The following is a 14,633-nucleotide window of genomic DNA, read 5'->3' as shown; positions in this document are numbered from 1 at the left end:
AATAAAGCCTAGGAATGGAGAATATAATAATAAATGGAGGTAGCTACGTGGAAAATGCGATTTTTCTCCAGCTAACTGAGATTCCACCATATTGCCTTTAAATGTCTGCTGATTAAGGGATTTGCATCTTGGCAAATAACGATGAATTGACTGACGTTAGCCAAGATCACACTTTCAGCTCTTGAGTAGTTGTAGGGAGGGGGAAGAAGGGCCACTGCTACATATCTTGCTGCTGGATACGATCTCTGTGGCTCCTAAATTCTGCTAGCAAATCTCTGTGGCTTCCTAAATTCTGAAAATTTCCTCACTCCTAAGTCCTACTGCTCCTAAATCCTAAAAATTTGGCCATCCCTAACGTTTGCTTCTTGATGCTCTTCTAAATTCTAAAATTTTTACCACTCTCAAATTCTGGATTAAAAAATTTACATGTGTTTTTTTTTTAACCCAAAATATTTTTAAAGTTATTTGTCTATAATTTTGAAATTTGTTTATGTTTTTCGAGGCTATGGTTTTGCATTTTTGGCTCTACTTGCTTTGGTTTGTAGGGATTGGATTGATAAAGACACATATTACTTTGATTCTTTTTCTGGTATTATTCAGTTTTGAGGGCCGTAAAAATTCGCCAAACTATTGTTAATGCCAATGCTGCCAAAAATAATTGCGGCAACCCTAATCATTGTGGCAAGAAAGGAAGTGTAATAGTAAATAACTATTTAGATTGATGTTTTAATTTAGATGAAAGGTTAATTTCATATAATACTTTTTTATTATTATAATTTATATGAAAAAGGCTAAACATGACTGAATGGAAGCATAAGAGTAAATAACTATTTCAGATCATTATTATAATTTATATAAAAATTGCTAAACATAACTGAATGGATGCCTGCATCGCTATTTCGCTACCGACTTATCGCTAAAGCATAATTTCATCTTGTTGGTTGTTCAAACGTAATTTTCAATAATGAATGACGCCTTTTCTTTGAAAATATTTAGATTCAGAATTCAGAAGTGCAGAATCGCTTACTTTTTGTTTGCCGCTTTTTACAAGGGGAAAAAAAAAAAATTGAATTTTTGTCAATTTGTTTTTACTTTTTAAGTGAAAATAGGTCGACGTGTACATAGATAAAGTCAAGGGTGTGCGCAGTGCCATTTTTGTGCAATTCTAGGATTTTTTTCAAGTGAAAATAGGTCGATGTGCACATGGGTACAGAGTATGTGCAATTCTTAAAAACGCGTCATGCAGTGGGTGATTCTGCACTTTATACCCAAAATTCTGTTGCCGGCTTTTCGTCATGGGCAATTCCCAAAATGTTAAATCCATAGGATATCAAAAAAAGATTTAAAAATTAAACTAGTATTTCAATGGCGTCTTAAGAAATGTAGAACTATATAAACTTAGGCAATCTGAAATCAGCGCGTACGCTAGATTTGGCGCGCTGTTAAATGGGCGCGTTTGCTAGATTTGGCGCTTTTGCGCATACATTTTCGCTGCAACTTTTTTACGGTCCTCGAAACTGAATAGTACCCTTTTTCTAATATTATTTTTTAATTTTAAACTTTAATTTATGTCTTTGTTGCTTTCAGAAAGAGGATTTTTTATTTATTTGCTTCTTTCTTTACACCAATGGCCTGGTGACAATGTGGTGAAAATATAAATTTCATTTCATTTCATTTTCGATTTTGGCATATTTTTCTCCTCTATTTCTTGCAACTTGCCACTATGCTTCTATTAAATGGATTTTGCATGTGGTTTATTCTGAACTGAATACAGGATGAATTTTAAACATGTAATTTTATTTTATTTTGCATTATTTTGAACTGTGCTTTGCTTTGCATTTATTCATATATAATATTAATATATTTCTATATATGAAGTTATTGTTTTTTTAGAGATATGAGAAACAATTCATTCTTGAGTAATTGCTGAGAAGACTGTTGCTTAAATGACTGGTGCAAAAATCATAACTGCCTTGATGTTTAAAGTCTTGATTGTTATTTTGCACAGGAACAATTATCCAGAAATACAATTTTGCTTAAAACTGGTACAAAGCTAAGGGTGCTAGATGCTCCCACAATTTCTATATACCTAGTTTACATTTCAAATAATAAGGAAAGAAGGCAAAGTGAGAGGTGTGGTTTATTTAAGCAGCAGGCAGTTGGGAAAAAGCAGTGCATACTAACTTCGATCATATTTACAGCCGGAAGGTCATTGCGTTAATCCTGAGCAGTGATTGGGCTGAAGATTAAAGATGTTGCAGTGCAGAGAGATTTCAGGGAAAGAGTGATGTAACATGCAGCAGAGTGACACAGGAAAGCATATCTTTGAAGTGGGGATATGTTTAAGACACAATTACTGTTAGTTGCACTATAGATCTTGTGCTAAGAATACAACAAATTTGTATAATAAATACAAAATTTTTAAATAGAACTCTATAAATTAAATCATGTTGAATAATATTATTCTGTAGAAGATACACCACTTATCAATGGATAAATAATCACATAAAAAAAATCAGACACTATTTGCTAGACAGGGTTTTTTTTTTTTTTAAGCGTGCATGTATTGATACTAAAAATGTGCTGGTTCTAGTTTAGATTTATTATCTTCACCTACATGTCTTATTTTTAATGTATATTATCGATTGACTCTATTGTGGTTTTTATGCCATTCTTTTAAAACTAAATAAATATCTTTATTTTACAAAAATGTTAAAATCTCATTGCTGAATGGTCAGGAAACTTTTTAAATATCTTTATTAAAGCCTTGCCTAGCTGACATTAAATCTTTTAGTTTTATCAACAATTTCATCTCACTCTATTATTCATTTATTTCTTATTTAACATGTTTCTAACTTTAGAGATACCGTTTTTGTTTTGAATTTTTTTGGGGGGGAGGGGGCATCAAGTAATTAATGAGTTTGTGGGTTGATGAAAAACCTCTATTTGACTATCTTTGTGACTCATACGTACTATTTTATTCATAAATTGCAATAATAAAACAAGAAGAAATTTTGTAAGAAACTAGAAAGTTTATGAGAAAGAAAATTTATAAAGCTGATATTTACATTTTTACAGATGGTAGAAACTGTTCAGCAAAATCCTGATTAAATAAAAAGTGTGCTAACCTACATATGGTACAAGAATATGTGGGTTAATTGTTGTAATGTGCATATGAGAAAATATAATAAAAACACAGCCATTCTGAGGAATACGGAACTGTGTTGCAGATAATTAGAAACTATCTCCATATTTTTTAACTTTTTAAATATTAAAACTGTGAATGTGCACTTCTTTCATGAAAGGCATGGTTATTTAATAAAGCAGACTTTTATTGATTGTGTTTGATATAAATTTTGTTTTCTGTCTTTTTGCTTAAATTATGTATTTTATACCTATCAGCAAGATGCTTTTTGATGTGTGGTTATCCTGTAATAATAATAATGTCACATTACAATATTATTAGGATTGTGCAGAGTAAATTATTATATTATTCTGAAAACAGTAATGAATATTTTCAATATGCTAACTAAATTCATAGCTGAGATGAGGAAAATGGTGCTTGAAAGTGAAAATTCTGATTTTCCCTATAAATTTCCTTTAGATAAATTTGTTGGCACTGTGATTTTAGCCATGTTAGTCACTTTACCTTTTGGACATGCAGTTAGTCTAAAATAGGTACTGAATATTTATTTTGCTTTTACAGGTGAAAACGGTATGATACTTTTGCTATGAAAGTTTGAACTTAACTTTTAATGAAAAATTTATTACAGTTATTTACATGCTGGTAAATATTTTCTACACTTTCACAAATTTACTGTACCTGGATTCTTTTCTGTATCATATGCTGCTTTTATAATTTGGACACATTTTGAGACATATGATGCATACCAACTTAAAAGTATTAGAATAAATATTGAATATATATAGTTAAATATCTCATTACAATTAACTGTAAAAGTGATCTTATTTCTAAAAACATTAAAAAAAAAAAAAAAAAAAAAAAAAAAAAAAAAAAAAAAAATTGGTACTGGGTACACTTTCATAGAAAACTACTTGAACCATAAAATGTCACTTGAGACCATCTTAGAGAGACTTCACTATCTGTATATGACTTAGTTGATTACAGAATTAAATATTTCTTTTCATGAAATTATATCTGAAAGATTTTAACAGAAGGATTTTTCTTTTTATTTATAGGAGTTCTATCGGTATTAGGAAGAAGTGGTGAGAAGCCATCTCCTCCAATTAATTTACTGGGAGATTTTGCAGGAGGAGGCCTTATATGTGCACTAGGAATATGTTTGGCTCTTCTTGAGCGTCAGAAATCAGGGAAAGGACAAGTTATTGATGCTAATATGGTAAGGATTTAATTATAAAAAATGTAACTGTAGTAGAAGATTAAAAGTCCAGACCTAAAGTTTATACAGCCTCTTAGAAATCAAAAGAGAAATGTGAAACCATTAGCAGTTTTTAGTGATATTTAGATATTACTGGTAACAAGCTCAGCTAATTGAAGAATTGTTGAAGCAAGCTACTATATTCTATCAATTATTGCTTTTGTAACTACAGCCAAATAAATATTAAGCCAAAAGTCACTAAATTTGAATTCGTTCTTGTATTTATTTTAAGCTTAGAATAGTTGGAATATGGTTTCTTTCCCATTAATAGAGTAGAAGCTAAAATATGCAAAAACATGCCAGTTATAGCAACCTTTCAGCATGAACCACATTAAAAGTTATGACTCATTATAATTTAATATGGACTATTTTTTCGCACGAGATTTTTGTATAGGAATGGAACTGAGATGGATTTTACAATTTGGCAACTGCCAAGTGGTAAAAAGTCTGCCAATAAATTCTGTCAGAGAAAAGGAAATATCCATTGAGAAAGATTTTCTTCAAATAATCACAAGATGAAATTGTTTTAGTTTTAATGCAATTCAGACAGCCAACAGTGATGTCAAAAGGAAAAAGGAATGGGAATCTAAAATTGGCTGAAAAATATTATCACTCCAGAAAACTAGTATTTTTTTAAGCATTTATGTTAGGATTACATTTTTGTGCAGTCATGTTTTTTGAATGCATTTATTAGGATTGCCATTAAAATGTCAAGTTACATTTCATTTCATAGCAACATTTATATTTGGTGGTGATTGCTACCTTTATTAATAGAGAAGTACTGAAATATTAAACTTGTATTATGACTAGAACTAAAATAGTACTTTTTTTATATTATCCTAATGGAAGATTCTGAACCAATTTGTGATTCTACTGCAAATAATAGTGGAAAAAAAAATGTAGAACAACAAAACTGTGTAACTAGTCAAAAACATGACACATTCCAATATAATTTAAGAGTGTTGGCTAAAACATCCTAAAATATTAAAGCAAACTAGTACTATAAACAGATATTTGAAAGATGATAAAATAATTTTTATTTCATTTTTATCTTCATTTTCGTTTCATATAAAAATTTTAATGTATTTGATATATATTTCTCTTTTTAAAAATGTCAAAAAGGAATTAATTACTTGTATGTACTTTCTCTGAATTTGTCTACATTGACTCTGGTTTAATATAAATCTAATGATTTTTTATTTACGATCTGAAGTCCTCAAAAACATCAAATCTGCATAATCTGAAGTTTCAAGATAAGTGGATTCTTGGTCTTTTACAAAATACCTTTTATTACTTAAAATGGACTAAATAATTAATGATATAAGGAAGAAAACTGTTTTTATCATTAGTGAGACTCATCAAGTCAGAATTGCTAAGAATTGAAACTTTATTGCTCTTAACAAAATCAATATATCATATGATTTCTTTTACAGTTTTCTTCACATATTGAAAAAAGTAATCAAAATATGTAATATGTAGTAATCAAAATATTAAATATGTAGCGTTAAAAAATCTGTTATCAATTATTTCAAGAGTATAAGGATGAACAATTATATTACAGAAATTTGTGTTTATGATATAAAAAAGGTATGTAATTTTCATATTTACTAAATAGAACCAAAGAAATGCAAAATTTACCAGTATAGCACTGAAATGCAAATAATGTGTGGGATTCCACCCTTTTGTCTAGTAGCTAAATGTGTAGGAACCTCATGAACAGTTAAGCAAATAATCGCTTTAGTTCAGGAACAGAGACAAAAACTCAGGAATTGTTAATTATCCTTTATTTCTCAAAATAAGAATTTAACAGATTGCCCCTTTCTCAGGGCATACAGCAAAGCGTCTGCTTGGGCTTGAACTCAAAGTAATAAGAAATAAAACTTAACTAATGCTTAACGCTCTTGAAGTCATTGGAACTTAAATACTACTCTTACTCATTTGCATTAACCGTGGCTCTAAAAACACATTCTGGTAGGAAATTGTAAGCTGAAATTAGAAAGGACAGGAAAGTAGCTTTAACTAAACTGTTAAAAGCTTAGTATAAACCTTACAAGTGTTCATTAATTTTTTGTGCAAAAATTGGCAAAAAGTTGGTATATAAAGGTGATTCATCTAATTTGTACGATGCTTACCGTCCAGCAACCATTCTGCATGTTGTTCAGTCTCTGTCTCCCTTTTAAATATACCTAATTTTCTACCTTCCTTCTGTATGCACCTACTCACTCTCCCTGGGCTAGTCATTTCAATCAGCTAGTTCAGTAATTGCAAACTGTAAAATAAGTATATCACTTTTTTGTTTTGTTTTGTTTTATAAACATATAGTAGCTGAATTTAGTAATCATAAGTTTTTATCAGTAGGAGCTCTTAGAAGGGAATAATTGATAAAATAAAGAAGTTTGTGCTAGAAGGTTTACTTAACTGATGGATCTATTATTTGTAGAAGGACAGAAAAAGGATACTGTAAAAATATATGATTAGTGCTAATTATATGAAGGAAAAAAATATACCCATCTCAGATCCATACCGGATTAAATAACAGATTATAATTATCAGTAGTTTTCAATGCAAAATGTCCTAAAATGGACAAAAAAACAATTTCTTGAGGATGCAATGAAAAATTGTTTAAAAGCCAATATTCCATTGTCTAAGTTAGATATCCAGCTAAGTTTGATTACTTATTAAGATATGTGCCTGGTTCAAGTAATCGTCTTTCTGGAAATATGCTGTGCATATTTCAAGGGAAAAAAATAAAAAATAACTAAGATTTAAGTCAGTAGTTATGGAAGAAGAAACATTCAATGAACAAGGAATATTTGTTTTTACAGTTTTATTCACAATTATTTATTCAGAAACAAAGCAGTCATGTTTTTTTTTTTTTTTTTTTTTTGGAAAAGAAAATTTGGTACTTTCTTTTTATTCATGCTCTGGACCCTGAGAAGTATTCACGAAGCAATATGCTGTGTTACCAAAATAGGCAATTCACAAAATTGTTGAAGTGTATTGATGTTGTGGTTCAGGTATGTGTGCACATGCAACAGATGAATGCCGGTCTGCTTTGATGTTTGATGATGGTTGTTAGAGTTAGTTTTTATTGTAACGGGTGCATTTTTTTAAGGAATTGTATTGGGTCTGTGGAATTTGCTAGCTGATGAAAAAGAAAGTTTTGCATTTCTACATAAATTGCCTAACAGTATAGAATGCAAAAGTTTGCAGTCCAGGAAGTTGTTAATGAAGTTCTTAAATGGGTGAATTTTGTAGATCAAAATTTGTGTGGTGATACCAAATTTGAGTAATTATCTGATATTTTTAATGAGAACTAATTGTTACATACTTAAGAATAGACCCTACCCCCCAAAAAAAAAGCTTATTATAATTTTTTTTTTTTTTTTTTTTTTTTTTTGTGTTTTTAATTTTGTGTATTGGCTTTATGCAATTCTTAATGTGGCACCATTTTTGAAAATGTCTTTCACATTTACTGTTGTCTTTCACATCTTAATTTAATGAAAAATTAGGTGGTTACATCTAATGAATTTTTGAAAATGCGCGAAAAAAGCTCTCTCTTTGGCATTCTGTAAGAGGAAAGAATGAATATTTAAGATACTTAAAATGCACCTCAACTGGCTACAAAATGTGTCTTACACCTCTTATAACCAGACACAATTCTTGGTTCAAAGCTGCTGTTTATTTGAGTGAATATATAGAGCATCCTGTTTCTTTTACCAATGAATGTGATTAGGAAAACTCAAGTATCAGTTCTTTAAAGGAATGTTTCGAAAGTGAACTTTTATCTTGTGAAATAGAAATTGCCTTTTCTATTTGAATTATCTCGAAAAAATATGAAACTGTTCAGAATTTAAAAGGATCAAACTAGGCATTTGTTGGCATGTTTTAGAGTCAGTCAGATGATTTGGGCACCAAACTGATGGTGCCGAGTCTGAGCACCAAACTTATAGTTATTTTAGAGAATAATGAATTTCATTAAATAAGAAAACTGAAATTAATCAAGTACAATGATGCTGAGCAACTGTTGACTCTTCATGTGATATGCAAAGCAACAAATGAATCATGTAAGCATATTTGCAGATCATTTTGTCCATCTGATTAGGAGGCTGCAAGCATTTCTATTTCAGTTTTGAAATTAGACTTATTTTGGAACATTTCTCTAAAAATATCATTTCATAAAGTCACTCCAAAAGGCAAACTCATTGATGGTTACACTAATTTTGATAACAGATTTCTTACACTGCTTATTCAAGGCCCTCATGATAGTATCATATAGATTCTTAAAGCAACAATAATCTGCCACAAAAACTTCACAGATTTTTTTTGTTAAAAGCATGGATGCTGAGTGATATTCTAATATCTAAAAAATTATAGTTAGCTATAGGAGACAGGAAGAAAATAACTCAAGGAAAGGAATATTACAATCCCAATGAAGTTAGTTTTTTAATTATTTTTTTCTTTTATTACAGTAGTTTATTTACTGTAGATTTTAAAAATAGTAATTTATATTTTTTTGAATAAATTTGATAATTGAATAATTGATACTTTTTGAATAAATGTTTATTCATTTTTTTTAATAAATGTGAAAATTTCACATTGAGAAACTTCCATTTTTATATGTGAAAATTATGTATTCCTAATTATATGTAAATATAAATAAATGATTAATATACTATTATTATTAAGAAGTATGTAAGTTATTTTTTATTACCTAATTTTTTGTTGTACAATATACTATGTTCTATCATGGTATAAATTAAAAATAAATTATTGTGTTCTATGTGGATTGGCAACAGTGTTCAGAATTGCCATTTTCTAGGCCCTGTGGATTGTTAATGCATTTGAGCATCCATGGATGATGATTTGATAGCATTACATTAATTTTTGTAAGAAAGAAAAAGACTAAACTATAAATATTTTAAACTTACATTTTAATCATTTTTAAAGTATAAGCAAACTTTTTAGTATAAGTGCAAACTTCTTAGCAAACTTTTTAGTATAAGTGCTAATTAACTTCGATAAAAAATTATGTCTGCTTTATATCAAACGTTTTGACTTTTTAAGGTGGAAGGAATTATATCAAATTTTTTACTTTTTAAGGTGGAAGGCTCAGCCTATGTATCTAGCTGGTTATGGTCTACCCGTAAAGAAGGTTTCCCCATTCCTTTATGGGCTAATTCTAAAGGTAAAAATGTTATTGATGGCGGTTCACACTTTTACCAAACGTATGAAACAAAAGATGGTAAATACATGGCAGTTGGAGCTTTAGAACCACAGTTTTACAGAGCCTTAATGAAAGGTTAGTTTTTATTGTATACTTTAAAAATGTATTTAATTACTAAATCTTTGTTGCATGGGATATATTAAGGCTAATATTTATGTTTTAATTGCTAAAATAATGTTCAATGCTTAAGAAAAAAGAGTTATTTTAAACTGACGTTATTTTAAAACAAAACTTTTGATTATAAAAGTTAGAAATTCCAGTAGAAAAAATACATTTTTGAGACTCGGGGGCTAAAGAAGCTCTTGCTTCTCGTTTATCTTAATAATTATGAATTTTTGGTTCTCATGTATTATCCTGTCAACCATGAAAGTTGCCAGATATCCAGAGTCATGTCAATTGTTCCTGCAAAATAACAGAACTGACACCTCTTTATTCAATGAATAATCAGTATTCAACCCACTTCATTTCTGTGCTTCATAATCTTTCTGTGCTAGGCTTTCATCAATTTCTACTATTTTGTTAAGCTATAAGCACAAATTTTATGCAGGTAATTCTTCCAAGCTGTTATATTTTGTTGGCTATTTCAACTTACCACATCATGTACATTAAATACACACTTTTTTATATAAGTGTCCATAACTTTGAAACTAATCTACAGCCAACATATATATTAATAAGACTGTTTTTCGTAGAAAGAAAATGAAATTCTGAATGTGTTTTGGAGGGTAAAGAAAGTCATTTAAATATAAAATACAATTTTAAAAATGTAACAATAGTTTTTTATTTTTTAAAATTTTAAATAAAACTTCAGAATTATCATTTAGACTACTGCAAGACGTTATGATTTTCATACTGAGGGGGAAATAATTATGATATTATGCCACGTTTTTAAATATAGACACTGTTTTTCATATTTATAAGCAGTTTAATTCATTGCTTGGTACATCCTTATCATTATGACTTTGCTTTGTAAATAATGTCAAGGTTATTGATAAATGACCATTACACAAAACATTTTCAAATGCCTGGGAGTCCTAACAATGATCACTGATAGTTTGCTCATCACAAGAAGAGCACTGAATAAACCATGTGTTAATATTTATATGTATATGTATGTAAGATATAACAAAATATGATAGCTGTTTCAAAAAAATAATTGGGGACCCCAAAATTAACATTCTAAATTTATTGATCTGCCCCTAAATTCATCTCTTCTCACAGGTTCCAGATTTTTCTATCTTACGTAACGTTTTAATGCAGATACCTCTTGTCCAATCGAATTAATTGTAAACTAAAACTCTGAACTGAAACTTTTCCGACTCCCACCCTTCTTCCTCTGAAGTTCTATGCTACTCTTCCTATTTTTTGCATAAGCTCACCTGCTGTTAAGATGCTTTTCATCCATACTGCTGCTTACTTGCTTAAGATGAATTCAAATTGGAACTTACTGTATATTCAAATATAATTAGGAAATGTCTTATCTGCAAAAGGATGGTTTGATATGCGTAAAAAAATATTGTGATTCTTCAAGATACATTGTGCTAAATTGTGTCACCATGCTTTCCACTCTGCCACCTTCAAGCCACTACGGTCTTCATCTATGCATTTTAAAATCATTACATGTGTATATATATATATGTGGGATTACCTTCAATAAGAACATAGTAGAGCACGACTTAAGCATAACTAGTTACTTCATTTTACTAATATGAAATAAAATGAATGAAAAGATAAATTAAATTAAGCTAAATTTAAGCTAGCTTATTACCAAATGCAATGTTAGCTTAATTTATTTAATTAGCTAACATTAATTATTAATGTTAGCTTAATGCAACAAATGCAATGTTAGCTTTGTAGTGGCCCAGTTAGTGCATGAGAAATAATTATTTTTTATTTCATATATTTGTTCATATATTTAATTATTTTATAAAATTAACTTTAATATTTTGTTAATATTCATAGTTATATTTAAATTTCTTTATGCTGAATAGCAACTAGTTCTAGTTCTGATTCATGATTGCTAGGTTTTGGTTTCAAAACGTTGCTCGTAGCGTCGCATTTCGATAGCTGGAAAATAAAATGCAATAACTTAGCTATTTGTTTATAATTCATGCTGTTACTAGTCATAAATTAATTTTAAACATTAGTAGCCAAGGCTACATCGTGGTGACCCAGTTAGTGCATGAGAAATAATTATTTTTTATTTCATATATTTGTTCATATATTTAATTATTTTATAAAATTAACTTTAATATTTTGTTAATATTCATATTTATATTTAAATTTCTTTATGCTGAATGGCAACTAGTTCTAGTTCTGATTCATGATTGCTAGGTTTTGGTTTCAAAACGTTGCTCGTAGCGTCGCATTTCGATAGCTGGAAAATAAATTGCAATAACTTAGCTATTTGTTTATAATTCATGCTGTTACTAGTCATAAATTAATTTTAAACATTAGTAGCCAAGGCTACAACTTAATTAAATAAATTAAGCTAACATTGCATTTGGTAATCTCACAACTAATGTGATTCCAAACTGGATTCGATTAATGATGATCATTTTCACACATTATCAGTCCTCAATAAATACATTCAAAGGGCACATCTGCCCTCATATGGCTGACTCGATGTAAGCTCTGAACGTAACTTGATGTAAGCCCTTTGTTCTCAGCAATTCCAGCGGTCGTCTATCTATCTCCACATATATATAACACATATATATAAGGTTCATGGCCACTTATAATTTTCTTATCACGAGAAGAGCTCTGGTAAGTATTCCATATGTTGAAATCCCCCCCCCCAAGAAAGACTCATTTTACCTAACATTTGAGTGTGCAAAAATACCTATTAAAAAGATGTGCATACTAATTAAAGCATTTGGAAGTTAACATAAAAAGTTACAGGTGAAGGAAAAGCATACATTTTGTTGAATAGTTTCAGAATATTTTAATAGTACAGGAATTTATTTATTGTCAGGTCAGTTAAGTAGCTGGAGAAATAACTCAGCCTTCACAAAAATATAAGTATTGACTGGAATATATAGTAAAGGTGCATTCTCTACATCTAATCCAGCAACCAAATAAATTAATACATGGTCTTGAAAAATGTGTGGATATAAATAAAAACATAATACAGGGAAAAGGCAAAAGCCTGCAGGCTTCTTCCACAGTACTGGTATTTAGTGGGTCATGTCAAGAAACTGATGACTTCGTTCTTGCTCAGGTACTGGATAGAGAAGCAACCATATTCGGGGCAAAATTCATCAACCATGTACAAGAAGGATTGATGATTTATTGAATAAAAAAACAGAAGAACTGAAACAGGTATAAAGATATTGCAGTGAAACACAAATTTCATTTTGTTGATCCAACAGCGGCTTATACAGAAATGGTAACAGACTAGGATGCTACGCTAAGTGGCAAATTAAAAATGATACAAAAATCCTTGTGATAAGAAAATGTTTCTGATGCCATATTAAAAGCAATCATAGAAACAGCAGCCCAAACATGTATGGGAAAAATAAGCATGAACTTCTCGATAGCCATGGTGCCAAATTTGCACTTAAAAAATTGGGGTCATATCAACAAAGAAGTGCCCTTTTTTTCTATCACTAATTTGCCTCATGCTTGATTTCCATCTTTAAAATAGCACCAGACAAAGGCAGAATTTTGCCCGGTTGTATTTGAACTTGGCAAGTGTATTTCATGTATAACTTAAGGAGCAGTTATAAAATTACTGAATTAGATGATTCTAGTGGTTCAAATGATGCTCATTATTATACCTATACTATGACACAATATGTCTGCATAACATACTGCAGAGATCTCAAACTGAAATTTGTCTAACAGAGCTGAAATGGCCAGTTTTTTTTTTCTGCTTTTTAGCAGTTTAGTTGAAAAAGTTTTTTACTGAAACAAACCTTTAACTAAATTAAAAATTTTATCTACTGAATATTTAAAAAATACATAAACACTAATAATAATGATGCAAAGGAAAAAATTGCACTTTATATTTACTTCCCGTTTAAAATTTTAAGGTTGATATGTGCAAGAAACGTCTGTTTGTTACACTTTGTAATTTAAACTTACTGATAGCTAAATATTACATCTTCAGAGTGACATTGTTTTCATCTATGAATACATATATTCAAATATGACATCTTTTGACAAGTATGTAACAAGATTAATCAATTCTGTATCATCATATCTTTGAATGAAATTTATACCACAGTGTAAATTAATTAGCTTTATTTGTATATTTTCTGGTGTGTTACTCATATTTGTTTTTAATGGTATTGCAGATGACATAAAATTAGAATCAAAATCATTAAAATGTTATATTTTTATTCATATGTCATAATAATGCTAAGTAATTTATGGAAAATGTATTTGCAGGTCACCAGTTCAAAGGTCTCACCAGTTTTTAAGACAACTGACTGATTGTATTAGAACAATGAACCATATTTTCTCGTATACCACAGCTATTTAGTGGGAAGTTCTGAAAACTTTAAAAATATTCATGTAATTTTCCCCCTTCCTCAATCCACTCAGAAAATGCAAGCTAACAAACCCTTGCAAGCTACCTGCTAAGGTCATGCCAAATCTTTCTTTTCTAACTATTGAACATGAAACAAGAACTCACCTATTAAGTGAAGCAAACACAAAATGACATTCAATCTGATTTCGCTTAGTCAGCTGCACATTAAACTTCTCTAATTACTTATGGCTGATTTGCACTCGTGGAGTAGTAGAGACAATAGTAAGAATGGGTAATATTCAGACTACTGGGAAGTAGAAACGAAGATATCTTATTAGATAATGTAACATTAATATCACTATCCCTTCTTATTGGAATGTGGGTTACCTTTAAAGAAATAATATTGAGATAGTTACCTGTAGTTTTATTTATGACTACTTTCCATGAAGAAAATATGTGATGGCATATAATTGTTATTTCTTTTCAGTGAGGATTGCTTTTGATGTCACATTTATTTATTAATAGAGAGGAA

General features: G+C 29.7%; 1 protein-coding gene across 1 annotated transcript in view; it reads left to right on the top strand.

Annotated features, from left to right (window-relative positions):
- Amacr (Alpha-methylacyl-CoA racemase) overlaps positions 1–14,633 on the top strand; it is a 34,648-nt gene that overhangs the window by 13,026 nt on the left and 6,989 nt on the right. The window contains exons 4-5 of the mRNA XM_035362147.2: positions 4,201–4,361; positions 9,504–9,702. Of these exons, the coding sequence (XP_035218038.1) occupies positions 4,201–4,361; positions 9,504–9,702 (360 nt within the window). The remainder of the gene's footprint in view (positions 1–4,200; positions 4,362–9,503; positions 9,703–14,633) is intronic.

Source organism: Stegodyphus dumicola, chromosome 6 (assembly GCF_044657685.1).
Source record: "Stegodyphus dumicola isolate Sdum_Otavi_A_Nest chromosome 6, ASM4465768v1".
Classification (NCBI taxonomy): Eukaryota; Metazoa; Arthropoda; class Arachnida; order Araneae; family Eresidae; genus Stegodyphus; species Stegodyphus dumicola.
This window is presented reverse-complemented; position numbering and strand designations above follow the sequence as displayed.